This window comes from Triticum dicoccoides, chromosome 6B (assembly GCF_002162155.2).
Source record: "Triticum dicoccoides isolate Atlit2015 ecotype Zavitan chromosome 6B, WEW_v2.0, whole genome shotgun sequence".
NCBI classification, from domain to species: Eukaryota; Viridiplantae; Streptophyta; class Magnoliopsida; order Poales; family Poaceae; genus Triticum; species Triticum dicoccoides.
Window position 1 is genome coordinate 30,674,217 of NC_041391.1, and position 17,186 is coordinate 30,691,402.

Genomic DNA, 17,186 nt, shown 5'->3' on the forward strand with positions numbered 1-17,186 from the left:
AGTTAATTAACCCGCAGTTCTAAATTATTTTTTATTGAATAAGTTCAAATTATTATTTTAAATATCCATATCTTTTAGACGTAACTCCAATTTTGACATGTCATATATGAAAAGTGATTAGAAAAATGTCGAGAATCTAAATATGATGTTATTTTACATCTTAAATATTAAATGATTCAAATGCTTTTTTAAAATATTCATATCTTCTAAACCCTCACTCCAATTTTGACATTTTATATATGGAAATTGATTAGAAAAAATGTGTACAATCTGAATATGATGTTCTTTTACCAGTTAAACAATTTTTAAATGCTTTTTAGGGGACAATATTAATAAATAGCGCATGATCCATCTTTCTTTTGTACCTGTGTAAATGGGGTTAGAAATCAACACCTCGGCAAAATTAGTTTGGGAAGAAAGAAACCATCTATAACCACGTATGCACGACTCGGTAAAACCCCCAGTTGAGAAAAAACAGATTTCTCATCTTATGTGGAGAGAAAGAGAGACACCTTAGAATTGGCCACATTGAAGTGAGTTTGTGATTTTGAGCACTGAGGCCACCATCGACAAGGGTGGGAAGGAGGGTAAGCGGCAACATAGATGGGATGCACATGAACCCATTGAGGTTTTCAGTCATGATTATTCTGTTAGGGATGTGTGGGATAATAATAATAATAATAATAATAATAATAATAATAATAATAATAATAATAATAATAATAATAATAATAATAATAATAATAATAATAATGTGGTAATAATAATAATAATTAAAAAAGGATAAACGCTTCTTCCTCCTCAATTTTCGTCTATTTCGTACATTTGATTTTTTCGTCTGTCGTACTTCAGACTCGATTGAGTTGCTTGATCTTTTAAATCCACGTCCTGGTTTTCCAAGCCCACTCGAAGGTGAACAACCTACCTATTTTTCTGGCCCACTCAGCCCAATAGTGCAAAAATAATGGACGACGATAATTGCCACACGTGTGGGCGTTAAGGGGTCTGCCCACACGTTTTGTGTGGTGTCTAAAAGGACCAGCCTACACGCCTACGTGTGGGCAAAACAATTAGCGCCCACACGCTTCTTTTTTTCCCTTGCGGTCCCTCTCACACGCCTACGTGTGGGCAAAATGCATAACGCCCACACACCTCTCTCAGCCACCTACCTCACGGTCCCGCACGCCCCCGCATGACAGTCGCCATGCATCCCCGCAGTTGCCATGGTCCGGACTCTCTTCAATGTCCGTTTAACTACAATTGACATGTCACTGAACTACAGTTGCCATGTCGGACAACTACAGTTACCATGGTTGCTCAACTGCAGCTGCCATCTCAGGTCAAGTGCCAGATGCCATTTAGGACAACTGGAGTTGTTGCCATGTATGGTCTGGTTTACTATAGTTGTCATGATTTAAAAACTTTAGAGGCTGCCACCTACTAACACTAAGCAGTTGCCATGTATAGTCTGGTTTACTACAATTGCCATGATTTGAAAACCTCGGGAGTTGTCACATACTAACACTAGGCAGTTGCCATCTCAGGTCAAGTGCCAGATGCCATTTAGGACAACTGCTGTTGTCGCCATGTATGATCTGATTTACTATAGTTGTCATGATTTGAAAACTTTAGAGGTTGCCACCTACTAACACTGAGCAGTTGCCATGTATATATAGTCTGGTTTACTACAATTGTCATGATTTGAAAACCTCAGGAGTTGTCACCTACTAACACTGGGCAGTTGCCATCTCAGGTCCAGTGCCAGATATCATTTAGGACAACTGCAGTTGTTGCCATGTATGGTCTGATTTACTATAGTTGCCATGATTTAAAAACTTTAGAGGTTGCCACCTACTAACACTAAGCAGTTGCCATGTATAGTCTGGTTTACTACAATTGCCATGGTTTGAAAACCTCAGGAGTTGTCACCTACGAACACTAGGCAGTTGCCGTGTAGCGCTACAAAGAGACATGGCAAAACAATATGTTCGGGTAAAAGAGAGAGTTGCCATTTGCTTACAAGCACACTAGGGCAGTTGCCGTGTACCCCGCAAAACACATGGCAACTGACATGTTCGGGTAAAAAAAAAGAGTTGTCATCTGCTTACAAACACGCTAGGGCAGTTGCCATGTACACTGCAAAACGCATGGCAACTGGCAGCTTGGTGTGGAGAGAGGAGACGGGCGTGTGGGCGAGATGGCAAATGCCCACACACCAGCCCTTGTGCAAGAATGAAAACTGGCGTGTGGGCGAACTGATAAACGCCCACACACCGGCCCCTTCGTGTGATGAAACGGTCGTGTGGGCGACCGCGTGAATGCCCACACACCAGCCCAGTCCTACGTGGCACCACAAACATGCCAAGATTCGTGCACCTACAAACGGACGCGGATCCACGTGTGTGGGCGAGATGCAAACGCCCACACGTGTGGGCGTTAGTGTTTCTGGAAATAATAGTGGTTGGCGCGCAAAATCGAACTCGTCACCTCAAGATGCAACCAACTAAGCTAGCTCCCTTTGTGCTATAATAGAAGGTTCATACAGATTTCAGATAGTCGCACATCGAGCCGGGGATGACCAAGGCCTTAGCTCTTCGGCGAGCTGTTCATTTGGCACCAGAAAAGAACATAGCTGATATTACAGATTGACTATCTTTAGTGCACATGACCATTCTTCAGCGACTGGGCATTCTACTATTAGTGTTGTGGTTTCTGATATTAAAAGTTCGACTTGTGCCTTCAGTTCAGCGATCTTCAAGCACGGCCATCGGTATTTGAATGTTGTTGCTCATTTAAAGGATATCTTTTCCTTTTTTTTCCGTTGATCATTATTTTGCTTATTATGTTAGCTAGAGTTTTATTTTTTTCAGTTAGTCCACGATGTTCTCTAAAAAATTTTTGCTGAGTATGATTAGATATGAAATATAGGATAGGGTAGGATTGATTCTATCTTGTCTTGTACTTTAAGAAGTTCATGTACCCCGATGTATGCTCACGAGACTCGAGCAGTACATCATTGGTTCCACCAGTCTTCCTCTCTATTCATCTTACACAATTAATCCTAGTCCGAGCAATATCGTGGAGTGAGCACTTTGTGTGATTTGCACGATCGACACGGGGGAGACAGAGCAGGCTTTGTGCATTGCCTGGCTTTGCACTGCTGCAGAAAAGTACGATGCTTTGTTCAAGAATGAAACAAGATGTGGGTCGTTGAACAAAAATGCTAGACGTACGGGAAGATTTTACAAGAGTTAACGGACTAACCCTCTCCCCTCACTAATCTCCCCCTCCTGATTTTCAGGATGGGGCCCGCTTCATCTTAACAATCAATCAACACATCCCACCTAAGCCTAGCCTGTAAAGCTCCTGTAAAACCCCTGTAGATGTAGCATTGCTGGTCGTTGAATATTCAAAGAAGGGCATGTCAATGGCTGAGATCCACCGATCGGCCACAATCACAAACAACATCCTTTTTTCTGAAAAAATCGATCTCCTGCAGATCATTCGCCGGAGAGGAAGGCGACCACCCGATCCATGAGAACCGACGACTCGTCGCGCTCCGGCTGGAGGAGGAAGAACCCATGATACTCCCGCGGGGACTCCAGCCACTCCGACGTGCCAGGCCACCCGCTCCCCTTGACGGCCTCATAATACGCGGCCGCCCTCGCCCGCGCGAAGTCCCTCTCGGCCGAGCAGACGAGCAGCCTCCGGCCAGCTAGTGCGCGCAAGCTCGGCGCCCCAGGAGCCATCGGGTTCAGCCTCGGGTCGTCCACCCCTAGACCGTCGCCGTCCGGGCATATCAGCGCCCAGAGCTTCTCCATGTGATATCTCGTGTCCGCCGCCTCACCGTCCACCGGCTCCTTCCCGCCAAACATGGGGTGCAGCAGTATCGCCCCCTCCACCAGCGCCCCCGCGGGCAAACCGTCCTGATCAGTGCTTCGAGTGCCGGCCATGATCGCCATGTTGTGGACGATGTTGGCGCCGCCGCTGTCGCCGGCCAGGAAGATGCGGCCGGCGTCGCCGTGCTCCGACAGCCACGGGTCGCCTACCCTCGACGCGGCCCAGGTGAGCGCCATCCAGGAGTCCTCGTAGGCCGCCGGGATCGGGTGCTCTGGCGCGAGGCGGTAGTCGACGGACACGGCCAGGACGCCGGCCCGGGCGACGACGGAGTTGAGGTAGCCGTGGTACATCTGGGAGGCGGCCGAGCCGAGGACCAGGCCGCCGCCGTGGAAGTAGACGAGGATGGGCAGCCTGCTCCAGCGGCCGGGGCCGTCGGGGAGCGCAGCCGGTAGGTAGAGGCGGGCGAAGACGCCGGTGGCGCCGTCGAGCACGACGTCTTTGGAGGTGACGCCGGTGGCCGCGTCGAAGCCGGGCTGGGTGGTGTCCGTGCCGAAGAAGCGCTCCACGCGGCCGTCCTCGTGGACGCGGAAGGCCGGCGAGTCGAACCGCATCTTGCCGGCTGCTGGTGCTGGAGCTGGATCCATCGCGCGCATGCAAGGTGGGTCGTCAGGCCGTGGCCGAGAGATGAGACACGGGCCCTAATTAATACTGCTCCGCCATTGATTAGCACAAGACTTGGAGCACGCTATCTTTCTTCGTGATCGCCGCTGCCGATCGAAGCTTCGATTCACCTGCTGACACGCCATCATCGCTGACCGGTCAAGTCAAAGTAGACGCCGGCCGTTGTCGCTGCCCGAATGATCGATCGACAAGAGTAAAAGGGACCGACGACTAGTGCACCCGTATTCCACTAGCTTTTCGTTTGGTTTGTGCCTTGGGTTTCCATCTGAGACATGTCTATTGTTTGCTTTATCTAGGTTTTTCTTTGTATACTCGTACCAAAACTTAGATATCATATCATGAACCTTTTATGGTCGGCAGTGTCGTCCAGGCCCGCCGGTTCCGCTGCCGCCACATGAAATTCATCATGAGGACCATGACTGAAAAATGAATAGATTGAAAGTTTCTCGGAAAAAAAAAGAAGCTCACAACTTTTTGTGGAGAGGGAGCTAAGCTAGCGAGTGGCTGCCTTTGCGTATGCGGTATGTCCACCAACCTAGCAGAATTGCAGTCACCACGGCCGAATTTGGTGTTTTGACCCTTTTGCGGAAGTTGAGCGAGATTTGACCCTGCTTTGATAAAATTTCGGGATCTGGCCATTTTCCTACGTCCATCGAGGGGGGAGGGAAGGAGAGGAGATGGATACATATGGTGATTGGGAATGACTGAATCGATGAATGTGATGTTACTTGTTTGATTAACTATAATATTTGCAAATTCACCATGTTTTTATAATAAATAACTATGCCTCATGTAAATCCTACACAGTTGGATATTATTACATGAAGATTTGTGAGGATTTTTTTTTCTTTTACTCCCTCTGATCTTTTTTAGTCTGCATATAAATTTTGTCCGAAGTCAAAATATCTCTACTGTCAACATTGACAATGCCAAATCAATATTGTTAGATTCATTGTGAAATGTAGTTTCATAGTATACATATTTTGTACCGTAGATGTTGATATATTTTTAATATAAATCTGCTCAAGCTTTGTAAAGTTTGACTTGAAAAAAAATCTAATACGCAGAGTAAAAAGGACCAGAGAGAGTTTTTGTTTTGTTTAATCAAATGGTGTTGGAGTTAGATGAGACTTTGTTATTTCTCATCAAGATTAGAAATAGCAAATTCGTTTTAAATATTTGCAAATTCAAACTTGTTATCAGGTTTCTAGCCTTTGGAGGCACACCGGATGTGTGAATAAAACATGGTGATTATGTAGAAAAAGACATAATGCTTATGGTTGAACTTTATTACTTCATTATCTCCTGCATTGTTCAGAAAAAAAATAAGTGACTTCCAAAATGCGATGTTGCATTGACTTCTAGGCACAAACGATGCAGGCACAAAACAGAGAGGAAGAATAACCAGTACAGTATGCCTCCTTGACAGTTTTTCCTTTGTAAGCATTTGTGCAATCATGTCTGCAGTGTTCAGTTATGCATGATGGGCTCGAAGTAAGTAGCGTTTTTCATTTCTATGTAAGGAAAGAAAATACAAATCAGAAAAGTAGCGTTTTGCATTTCTTTTTTTCTGTTTTCTTTTTTTCATTGGTTTTCTTCAAAGAAATTGCTTTCTCTCTTTTATTTTCCCTTTTTATTCAACTCATGTCTACACTTTTCACACACAATGTCTATATTTTTCGCACACATTGCACATTTTTCTTACATCAGGAACATTCTTTTGCATGTTTACATATTTCAAATACACAATTAACATTTTTTTTAAATTTATATTTTTATATCTTTTTTAATACACATTCTATATTTTTTGTATACACATAATATATTTTTTATGCATGTTTAATATTTTGCAAATACATGATTAACATTTTATTGAATACATGTTTTTGAACATTTTTTTGAATATGTGTTAAAAAATCAAATGCAAGTTTAAATAATCAATGATACAAAACCTTTTTTAAACTATGCGAACATCTTTTTTTCATTGTATAAATATTTTTTTAAATGTCACAAACATTTTATTAAAATGCGTGATTATGGACCAACCTGTTTAAGGTGTCCTTGAGGGGCGATGGGCTTGTATCTTGCTGCTGGCGAGATACATCAGCACCCTGACTCCCCTCAAATTTTTCTCAAAAAATAAAAAGCGCCCTGACCAAACTTGCCATGTTCACAGCTTCCCTAATCTGCACACACTTATTGCTAATGAGACTCACTTTCAGCTTGCATGTACACACATGGTCACTTCTCTATCCGTGCACACGGTAACATGACTCGGCTATATGCATGACCCAAACTCAAAGCAAGGAAAACCAAAGATGATGAACATCATACAGCAAGGTTTGCTCTAGCAAGAAGCTCCACCGCAAGGTTCACTTGGATTTGTGTCCCACAAGTACATGTGGGCAGTGTAAAGTACGTGAATCGCCGGCAGTAGATATTCACTACTACTTCCTAACGGTCTTATATTTATTCACAGAGTGAGTACCAAACCAAAGCAAAGGAAAAATAATGACAAATTTAACAAATAATTTACCTTTGCAACAAACAAATAGGGGTGTGTACCACAACACATCGATGTTATACAGGTAAAAAAGCATACACATGAGAATTAAAAATCCTTAACTTACAATACTATGAAGAACATGCAATGCAACCCAAATGAAGCTAAAGATAAAATAGTACTTCAACAAACAAACACACGCGGGAACACGAGACTTTTTAGAACTGTGCTTGGATCCAATCTACAGTGTTCTTCTCCACCTGGAAGGCCTTGGTAATAACATCATCTGAGATGGCAGGCTCCGATCCAAACACCGCGTTGGCTACCGTAATCACTCCGGGGTTCTGGCTGCTCAGCCCCGCGATGGCCACCGCATGAGTATTCCCATTATTGAACTGGTAATGGACGAGGCCCTTGGGGAACACAAACACGTCTCCCTTGGCGAGAACCTTGGTGAAGTGTCTGTTCTCAGGGTTCGAGGTGACGAAGCCCACATGGAGACAACCCTCTAGCACGGTCAAGATCTCGGTGGAGCGCGGGTGGGTGTGAGGAGGGTTGAGGCCGTTCGGCGCATAGTCGATGCGGACGAGGGAGATGCCCATGGTGTTGAGCCCACCGATCTGCGCGACGTTGACGGCGGTCACCACGGAGCCCTGCTTGTTGGCCGTGTTGCCGGCCACATGGAGGCCGGAGAAGAAGAAGTCCTCGGCGACGACTTCCTTCGCATCTTTGCAAGGGAGCCCGTTGACACGCACTGCATGGATTGGACGAGATAGCCAAGATGAGTGATTGCTCGACTACAATTCTATGGAGTATATGAATCTATGCACGTACCTTGAGACGTCTTTTCAGCGACGCAGAAGTCCTGGAGAAGGCTCGGGTCGGAGGCGGTGACGCCGCCATGTGAGCACGCAAAGGCCAAGAGAGCTCCTGCAAGGAGCAGCACATGAATGGCCACCATGTCTCTTTTCTGTTTTCACCTCACTGAAACAAGTTAGCAAGCAGTGTTGACACTGGCAGGAACGTGCTCGCTGTTAAGCTTTGGGAATTGGTTGTTGTGCTGCTTGAACTGTGCGATGTCTAAGCAATAATGGAGGCTAGTATTTATAGGGAGATCCTGCCATAGTGTCATGTACTATATGTATATGTATGTATATACATGGGTTGGGTAGGAACAAGTCTTGTGATGTGGGCAGCCTGCAGAGCGTGTGCTTAGATCTGGACAACCTGCTACGCATATATATGTATATATATTGGACGGCAGGATCAAATTAATATCTATGCTTGAACAAGTCGCCTGTACATATCCACAACGACCAAGAATCCAAGGAGGCTACAGAACGCTAACATCCTTGACCATGGACCCAGGACCCCCTCACTCCATCAGGATGGCCTTACGTCGGGTGCCAATTCGGTTTATACAAAGCAGAAGAACAAATCTTCATGACAGATTGTAAAGTTTGTGATTATCTTCTTCGAGACACCTGCGTCTATTGGTGTCCGTTCATGTTTTTCTGCTGTATGAACAGATACATGCCAAACTTAACCTGCTATAACATGAGATCATGTCCCTTGTAAGCTATTCTAGTGAAGCATGACTTCCTCTCGCTTGGATCGATTTAATGTATGATGTTCCGATTGAGTGCAACCTGTTCGTTACTTCTCTTATGTCCATGCGCTCCGTTGGATTCATACGCGTACAAGAAAGAGCGACCTGCATGAGCAATAACAAGCACCCATAGGCTGCATTTCCTGTTCCAATGTTCACTTCGATATATCCCTTGTGTTCTCCATGAAGACGGGCATCCATGATATGTAGTATATTATCTGGATAGTTTCTCTCCACAAAGTTGACAATTTTGATTTCATTCTCAAACATAGGATCCGTCGGTCTTTTGCCAATGAGCATCTCTAGGAGTACTATTCCGAAACTGTAAATATCCCCACGAATGGATGCTTGACCACTTTGAGCATACTCTACCAAGAGATGAAATTGCAGTAATTAGTATGTTTTAAAGTTTAATCTTTAATGTAAATAAAAAATGGCAATAGCAAAGGGAAGTGAGGGAGTACTATACCAGGAGCTATGTACCCTATAGTTCCCTTCAGTCTGGTTGAGGGGTGTGAGCTTGAATGTCCAATGAGACTTGCAATGCCGAAGTCTCCCAGATAAGCATTCATATCATCATCAAGAAGGATATTTGTTGGTTTCAAATCACAATGTACAATCTGCCTCACACAATCATTGTGTAAATATGCCAATGCATCGGCTATACCAATAGCTATGAACTATCAGGAAATTTGTTATGCAACCATGTGTCCAAATTCCCATTAGGCATGAATTCATAAACTAGAGCTTTGAAGACATCACCTTTGTTGTCAACTGTCGAGCATGCTGTTAGGATAGGTACAATATTCCGGTGCCGAATGCTACTCAAAACCTCGCATTCTGTTACAAAACTTTTGTCTGCACATCTCATGTCGAGGTCAAAAACCTTTATTGCCACTTGTATTTTAGCTTGAATTAACTTTCCTCTATACACTAAACCATAGCTTCCTCTTCCGACAAGGTTTGACTCAGAGAAGTTCCCTGTAGCTCGAGCAAGATCATTGTAAGCAACTCTAGGGAGTTTCTTACGGAAAGAACGCAAAAATGAGTATGTCCTTCTTGGCGTCTTCTTCCCAAAGAATATAATGTAAGTCAACATTACAAGTGACGTGAAGCCAAATAATGGTATCAACGCTCTGACCAAATAGTACCTTGTCTCTGACCTCTGAGAAACAACATGACACATGGGCATGTGGAGATCTATTGCACCTCCACAGAGCCCACAGTTAACCTCAAGTGAAACAGTTGTGGCATTTACGAATACTCCATCGACTGGTAGTGCACCTTCAAGATGATTATATGAAAGGTCAAGCTTGATTAGGTACTCTAGCTTGCTTAGAGCTACAGGAATAGTGCCTGACAAGTTGTTGTGTGAAAGATTTAGCATGCTTAGGGACAACAGTTTGCCAAAACTTATTGGGATGCTTCCAGCCAGAAAGTTGTGGTCCATATGCAGACTTACCAAGCCGTAACATTGGCCCATAGAATCAGGAATCTGCCCCATAAGCTTATTTGATGAAAGATCTAAAGTAATGAGTTGCTTAAGGTTACTAATCTGAGGTATCTCACCTTGGAGATTGTTGTGGCTGAGGTTCAATAATGTTAGTTCTTGGAGGTTTCCAAAGTTCGGTGGTATATACCCTTGGAGATTGTTATAACTAAGGTCTAGCCGTAAGAGTGGAAGGTTTCCTAAGCTGGCTGGTATCAGGCCTTCGAATTCATTTTCATTTATATACAGATATGCCAAGTGTGAAAGATTGCCGATAGAGGATGGGATTGGGCCGGTGAAGCGGTTTGACTCGAGGTTTAGAAACTGAAGGAGTTTTAGGTTTTCAACCCATCCTTCGATTGTACCACTCAAACTGTTTCCACCTAGTACTAGTTTAATTAAGGCACTAAGTTTTCTGATGCCCTGTGGTACTTGTCCAGACAAGTTGTTTCCAGCTAGCAGAAGATGCTCAAGGCTGGGGGGTAGGTTACCAACGGACTGGGGAATAGACCCCTGAAGATGATTGTAAGAGAGTGATAGTATATTTAGAGATCGACAATTTCTCAGTGCATTTAAGAACTCCCAGTCTCTGTTGTTCCTTATTTCAAGCTGGTTATACTCAAAGTTTAGAATAGTCAGATTTGAAAGCTTTCCAAAAGAAGTAGGAATTGGCCCCGTGAAACTGTTATTTGATAAATCTATCCATTCTAACCCTGAAGCATTGCCAAGGGAAGGTGGGATATGACCTTCAAACATGTTGCCTCCCAAGGTAATTTGTATGAGATTAGGCAGACCGTTGCCAATATTAGGTGGCAATGCCTTGCTTAGCATATTGAATTCCAAGCCTAAAAATTGGAGCGATCCTGAAGGATTCAAGATGGCATCTGGGAATTCACCCGAAAGCTTATTGCTGCCTAGGATCAGCTCTTTCAATTGCAGCAATTGCCCAAGCTCATTAGGAATTCTCCCCTCGAGTTGATTTGATGGAAGATGGATATATTCTAGTTTCGGAAGAAAGCCTAATGTAGGAGGAATTTGACCCACTAGTAGGTTTCTATCGAGACCAAAGTAGATCAGTTTTGAAAGGAAGTCTAGTTTCGGAGGAATTTCACCGACTAGCAAGTTTACAGAGAGATCTAAGACTCTTAGATCTGAAAGGAGGCCCAGTTTTGTAGGAATGACGCCCACTAGGGAGTTTGAGGAGAGATTTAAGTATGAAAGATGTGAAAGTAAGTCTAATTTTGGTGGAATTACACCCACTAGCGAGTTCATGGAGAGATCTAAGTTGGCCAAGTTGGAACAGTTGGCAAGTGAATCAGGAATAATCCCATTTAACTGGTTGTTGTTCAGATAAAGTGTTTGCAGTCGTTGGAGATGGCCAAGGATGGGTAAGGGGCCAACGAACTTATTAACTGAAAGGTCGAGCTTTATGAGGAAAGTTAGGTTCCCGAGGGAAGGGGTGATTTGGCCTGCCAAGTCCAAATCGGTGAGTTTAAGCCGCGAGACGCGGAACGGCTGTGTCGTGGTGCAGTTGACACCATTCCACTGACAGAAGTGGGTGCTGGTGCTCCAGTTGCTCAAGGCTCCATGTGGATCGTTGGTGATGCCATGCTTGAAGTTGAGCAGCGACTGTAGATCGATGTTGTTCTCTTGGATCGCTGAGCAGCTGACGTTGCCACCTCCATTGCAGAGCAGTAACAAGGCCAACAGGAAAAGCATGGCGAGGTTCGCCCGTTGCCTGGGAGAACGCATAAGGCAACAATGTTCACCTGCAAAATGTAAACCATAAACTTGGTGGCATGTTACGAAGTACTCCCTCTGTAAACAAATATAAGATGTTTTAGATCACTAGCTACTTTAGCGACGTGCGTTGGGCTCATGTTGTAACGAGCTATGCTCAAGTTCACAGTTCTATTAGCTTGCGCTAAATACTGGGAGCACCCAAATATATTAAGATCCAAGAAGGGCCTAACTAAGATCGCCTAAAATACACGCGAAAAAAATAATATTATAGCAGCAGTCAGTTATTTCAAGCGTAGCGGGGAAGCTTTTGCAAAAGATTACAAGTCTGACAACAAGGCGTACACAAGCCGAAGCGAAAGGCAGAATTTGGTTTCTCAAAATGAAAAGGAGAGAAGAAATAATAGCAAGGAGAAAGAAGCGCACCTCTGCTGTCCGGAGAGCAGAACCGCGAGCCATTTCTGCTTAGTTTTTGCCGGGCGGTGTGGTTGTGTGGCAGTTTGAGTTGGGTTGGATGCTCAGCTGGCTCATGGCCCAGGGGTTTAAAACCACATTTACAGCACCCTCACGTCCACACACTCTGGCCTCTTATCTGAAACTCTCACGCCTTATCTTAGCCTCACGGCGGCTGCAGCCAGTAAAGACCTGGAGTCCGTCAACCCCTACAGTAGCCGCTTGTTGTCGCTGTTTCAGCTGGAATCCCACAGGTCTACCGATTGTCCAGCTATACAGGACAAACTTTGTATCCGGAACCCGGACAAAAAATCCTCCAAGCTAATGTGTGGTGCCTGATTCCACTTCTCTCTTCATTCTTCTCATCCACTGCATTCTTATCTTCAGTTTAGAAAGCAGAAGAACACATCTTCATGACGGATTGTAAAGTTTGTGATCATCTTCTTCGAGACACCTGCATCTATTGGTTGTCATTCATGTATTCCTTCTATATGGAACAATACCGCATTGTTTTCAGTACAAGAAGCAACCAACTCTAGAGCACTTTGTCAAAAGAGAAGAGAAGCTAGCAAGACGGTTGGTTAGGCTCCAGGCCAATAATTCCCACCAAACAGAACTTAGGCAATCCCAGTGCACATAGCTCCCGCTTGCTTGTGCAGGGTCCAAGGAAGAGTCTGGCCACTTTGGGTCTTTTGTACGCAGTCTTTCCCTACATTTTTCTGCAAGAGGCTGTTTCCAGGACTCAAACCTGTGACCTCATAGTCACAAGGCAACAGCTTTACCACTGCCCTGGCATGTAAACGCTGAAACTGTTCAGCAGCAATGGCAATTGTGGAAAACTAGATAGCATCATCCATCATGATCTTACAGAACTCCATAAACACACCAAAGTGACAACATTTCGGGGTTCAAGTCAGAAGTACTCCCTCCATAAAGAAATATAAGAGCGTTTAGATCACTAGAGTAGTGTTATAAACGCTCTTATATTAGTCAGTAAATCTCCATTCACTCTTGTTAGTGCTTTTTCTGATTCTGACTGGGCAGGTTGTCTCGATGACAGACGTTCTACTGGTGGTTTCGCAGTGTTCTATGGACCAAATTTGATATCATGGTGTGCACGTAAGCAGGCTACTGTATCCAAGTCAAGCACAGAGGCTGAGTACAAAGCATTGGCAAATGCCACGGCTGAGATAATATGGGTTCAGTCCATGCTGAAGGAACTTGGCATACAAAGCAAGCAGGTTCCTTGTTTGTGGTGTGACAATCTTGGTGCCACGTACCTTTCTGCAAATCCAGTGTTCCATGCCAGGACAAAACATATTGAGATAGATTTTCATTTTTTCAGAGAAAGGGTTGCTCAGAAGCAACTTGACATTCGCTTTGTGCATTCCAGAGATCAACTTGCAGATGGATTTACAAAGCCTTTGCCTACAAGAAGTTTCGAAGACTTTAAACATAATCTCAACTTGATGAAGTTGTGATTAAGGGAGGGTGTTAAACTTCAGATGATCAGGTCCAACGCATGTATCCAATGCACCGTACGTGACTTGTAGCGTATCTCAGTAGGAGTCTTCGGTTAGAGGCTAGGAGATGTTTATCTTCTGTAACCATAACTCTATCTCTTCCTAGCTTGATTCCCAAGTTGTAATCCTAACTGTATGTGTTATCAGGACTCGCACCCCTGCCTATAATACATGCAGCGTCCCCTCGATACGAGGTAAGACGTTTTCCGCTTCGTACAGTCAAAACCTTAGTGTCAACAAGAAAAGTGATGGCTATCAATAGGATGGGGGAGGTATACCTGTTTCACAGTACATTGAAGAAGCATTTACAAAAAAAAATTGACTGGATTTGGTGTATTCTAACAGCAACATCTGAACGACACAAAATCATTGAGCAGTGGGTACAAACAATGGTCTAGTCCAAGTAAATGCAGATGAAAACAGGTACAATCACACCTATACCTTTGATTATTCGTGGACAGCATACAGTTTGACAGAGCCCTTTCTCAAATATCTCTATTTCCTGATGCAGAGATATGATGCTATTTTTATGATATATTTTGTGTACGTCATTTCTTCTTTTCTATTCGTGGGGAGGGTATGATATCATCTCAGCCTGCAAAGAACTTGGATCAGAACTTGAAATGAGAAGAGACCAGACATAAAACTGGAAACACATCTTATGAAACTGAATTGGCACAAGGGGCAATTGCCTAGCAGGTTTCAAAATAAGTATTTGGTGGTACAGGTAAGAATTTTCAGAACAAACTTGCCTGGTTTCTGGCATGATTGAATTCAAAGAACTATGTCTTCTGCACAGCTGCCTCAGGATCCCAGCTCCTGGAACACAAATCAGTACCGTCGCAGCTACTCAGTACCAGGCTCAGCCTTCCAGTTGTGCACCCTGAGGACACCGATGACACCATTGTAGTGGAACGGCTTTCTGAGCGTCCACTCCAGGTGCTCGAGAGTGTAGCCAGATAAGAGTGCAGCCACCCACGAGAGCCACCAACAGCCTCTGTGTCCTACTTGTCAGAGTTGTTGACTTTCCAGCTCCCCGTGCTACGCTGTGAGGACACCGGCACTACAACTGCAGTGGCATGACTGCTGGAGCATGCATCCCCTCCAGCTGCCTGAGAGTCTATCCAGTGAAGAGCGCAGCCACCCACGAGAGTCCCCCACAGCCTCTGCCACCTCCTCTCCAGGCGGAGCTGGCGCAATCACTGTCTGTGCCTCGACCTCATAGCGATCTGAGCTGTAGGTTTTGTCAGGGTCAGGGCAGGGCATGGTGATGGAAGCCTCGCAGAACGGACAACAGTATGGTGCATGGCCACGAATCCATGCGATAATGCACTGCTCGTGGAATCTATGCAAGCACGCCGGAAGGGACAGGATCACATCGCTAGGCGCAAAGTCTTGGGCGCAGACGCAGCAGAACATCCCCTGCTGCAACAGCACGGGGGGTTGCGAGAGCAACCCCAAGATCACCAGCTCCACCTCTGGTAGAGAGGGCGCAGATGGCACAGGGACCTTCAATCCAGACACCAAACCTTCTGTATGCTCTCTAGAAGAAGCACCGGCCCCGAGGAAGAATGAACAGCTGCTGCCGCTGCCGCACGCCTCCTGTCAGACCCTCCTAATGATGAGGCCCTCCGGGAGATGCTGCTGCGGCAAGAGAATGGCGACCAGGATGGGCGAGGGGGGCGGGAGCTACGGCAAAAGACCTTAATGCACAAGATCAGGAGGGTCGACGCAATGATGACGATACCGATGATGGAGATGCTGGCACCTATGGATGATGACGGCGCAGCTGAGGGTGACGCGCTCGGCACAGAGGGATATCCCATAAGAGCATCTCCAACAGCAGCGCTAAAGCGCCGCGCGCAAAAAACCCGCTGTGGCTGATTTTGCACGCCCACCTGCGCTGGCTCCAGCAGCGGCGCTATAATGCAGCGCGCGCGCGCCGCACAAACCACATGTATATTTCAAAGAAGATGAGCAAAAATGATCAAACAAACAAAATAAAAATCAATAACAAATAGTTCAAAATAAATCATTACAACTCAAACAAATAGTTTATCGTTCAGTACAACAACAAATAGTTCAAAATAAATTATTACAACACAACAAATAGTTCATGAACAATACAATGTCGAGTGCAGATATCATCATGCTCTTTGCCGTTCATGCCATGCCCATCACTCTTCAATTAGATCATTCTGAAGTTCCTTGTGCGTTGCGGGACGCCGAATGGCATGATAGGAGGCAACAAAACGGGCTACCCTTTCAGCCCTCCGCCGCACTCGCACGGGATGTCCCAAGAGCTCATACTGTGAGTAGTCTAAATCTTGGCCACGCTTATTCTCGATGATCATGTTGTGCATGATCACACAAGCGTGCATGATGTACCAAAGCATTTTTTGATCCCAAAATCTTGCCGGTCCTCTCACAATAGCAAATTGGGCTTGCTGTTCCTCGGACGACGGAGGCGCGCGGGCGCCAGCGGTACTAGGAGGGGATGGGCGGAAGCACGGGCGCGCGGGGATAGGCCGGGGAAGCCTGAGACGGTCGCCGGGGTGCGCGGGCGGCGGCGGCGGCGCGGCCGGTCGGGGGTGGAAGCGCGAGAGGAAGAGCGGGCGCGAGCGCTCGAGTGTGCCGCGCGCTGTAGTGGGCGCCCGAAATACGCCGCGCGGGTAAGTGTTTTTGACCGCGCGCCCAACCCGTTTTAGCGCGTGCGCCGTTTTTGCGCGCCCGCTGGAGCGCCCGCGCTAAAACGACCTATTTTGCGGCGCGGCGCTAGTTTAGCGCGACTGTTGGAGATGCTTTAAGAAGAGGTGGTGGCAGTCCTGGAAGCATATCTGGAGAAAAACAATAGCTGAAATCAGATTCCTCTACTAGGTCAACCGAACAAATTGATGACAAAAAGATGAGCATGTTAACAAGGAAACTAGTAGACAACTTTACAAAATCAACTGAGACTGTAGCTGCTGAAAAGAAAGTCATTGATCTTTACTTGTTCCTCAGAAACCTGGTAAAGTTTCCCTCCCCCACTTTTACAACTGTTCTGTGTTATGGTATCTCTATCTGATTCTGAAGTTGCTGGTGTGCCAAATAGCAGTATATTTGAATCCTGATCACAAGGTACGGTTCATTGCACATGCATCCATATAGTGAATAACAAGCGCTGAATGTTCCTTCCGTAAGATGGCTTGACACTCTTACGAAGTTCCTTCCTATGCAATGATACAAAAGCGTAAAGACGATGAATTCAGTGAATTGGGTGGTAAGCCTTTCTCCCCAAGTGTCTGCTATACATCTCGCAGTGCAGCCCTCCAACTGAAATCGAACTAATTCAAATAGCAATCTCTG

General features: G+C 45.4%; 2 protein-coding genes and 1 pseudogene across 2 annotated transcripts; all 3 read right to left on the minus strand.

The window, feature by feature from the left end:
* Positions 1 to 3,215: 3,215 nt before the first annotated feature.
* LOC119326013 (2-hydroxyisoflavanone dehydratase-like) lies at positions 3,216 to 4,493 on the minus strand. Its single transcript, XM_037599724.1, has one exon. It carries the CDS (start codon positions 4,491 to 4,493, stop codon positions 3,501 to 3,503), a length of 993 nt encoding a protein of 330 aa, XP_037455621.1. The 3' UTR covers positions 3,216 to 3,500.
* Positions 4,494 to 7,030: 2,537 nt separating this feature from the next.
* LOC119322433 (putative germin-like protein 2-2) lies at positions 7,031 to 8,137 on the minus strand. The gene is made up of 2 exons (XM_037595913.1): positions 7,859 to 8,137; positions 7,031 to 7,778 (listed from the first exon to the last, which is right to left on the minus strand). Exons 1-2 carry the CDS (start codon positions 7,983 to 7,985, stop codon positions 7,243 to 7,245), a joined length of 663 nt encoding a protein of 220 aa, XP_037451810.1. The 5' UTR covers positions 7,986 to 8,137; the 3' UTR covers positions 7,031 to 7,242.
* A 153-nt stretch (positions 8,138 to 8,290) lies between these two features.
* Positions 8,291 to 12,368, minus strand: LOC119322432 (annotated as a pseudogene).
* Between the last annotated feature and the right edge of the window lie 4,818 nt (positions 12,369 to 17,186).

What these genes read in the sequence shown, in the direction of transcription:
- LOC119326013 (XM_037599724.1), bottom strand. Translation starts at nt 4,493, where the DNA reads ATGCGCGCGATGGATCCAGCTCCAGCACCAGCAGCCGGCAAGATGCGG.
- LOC119322433 (XM_037595913.1), bottom strand. Translation starts at nt 7,985, where the DNA reads ATGGTGGCCATTCATGTGCTGCTCCTTGCAGGAGCTCTCTTGGCCTTT. An exon ending in CGCTGAAAAGACGTCTCAAG is followed by an intron (nt 7,779 to 7,858) that starts GTACGTGCATAG and finishes CAATCCATGCAG; the next exon opens with TGCGTGTCAACGGGCTCCCT.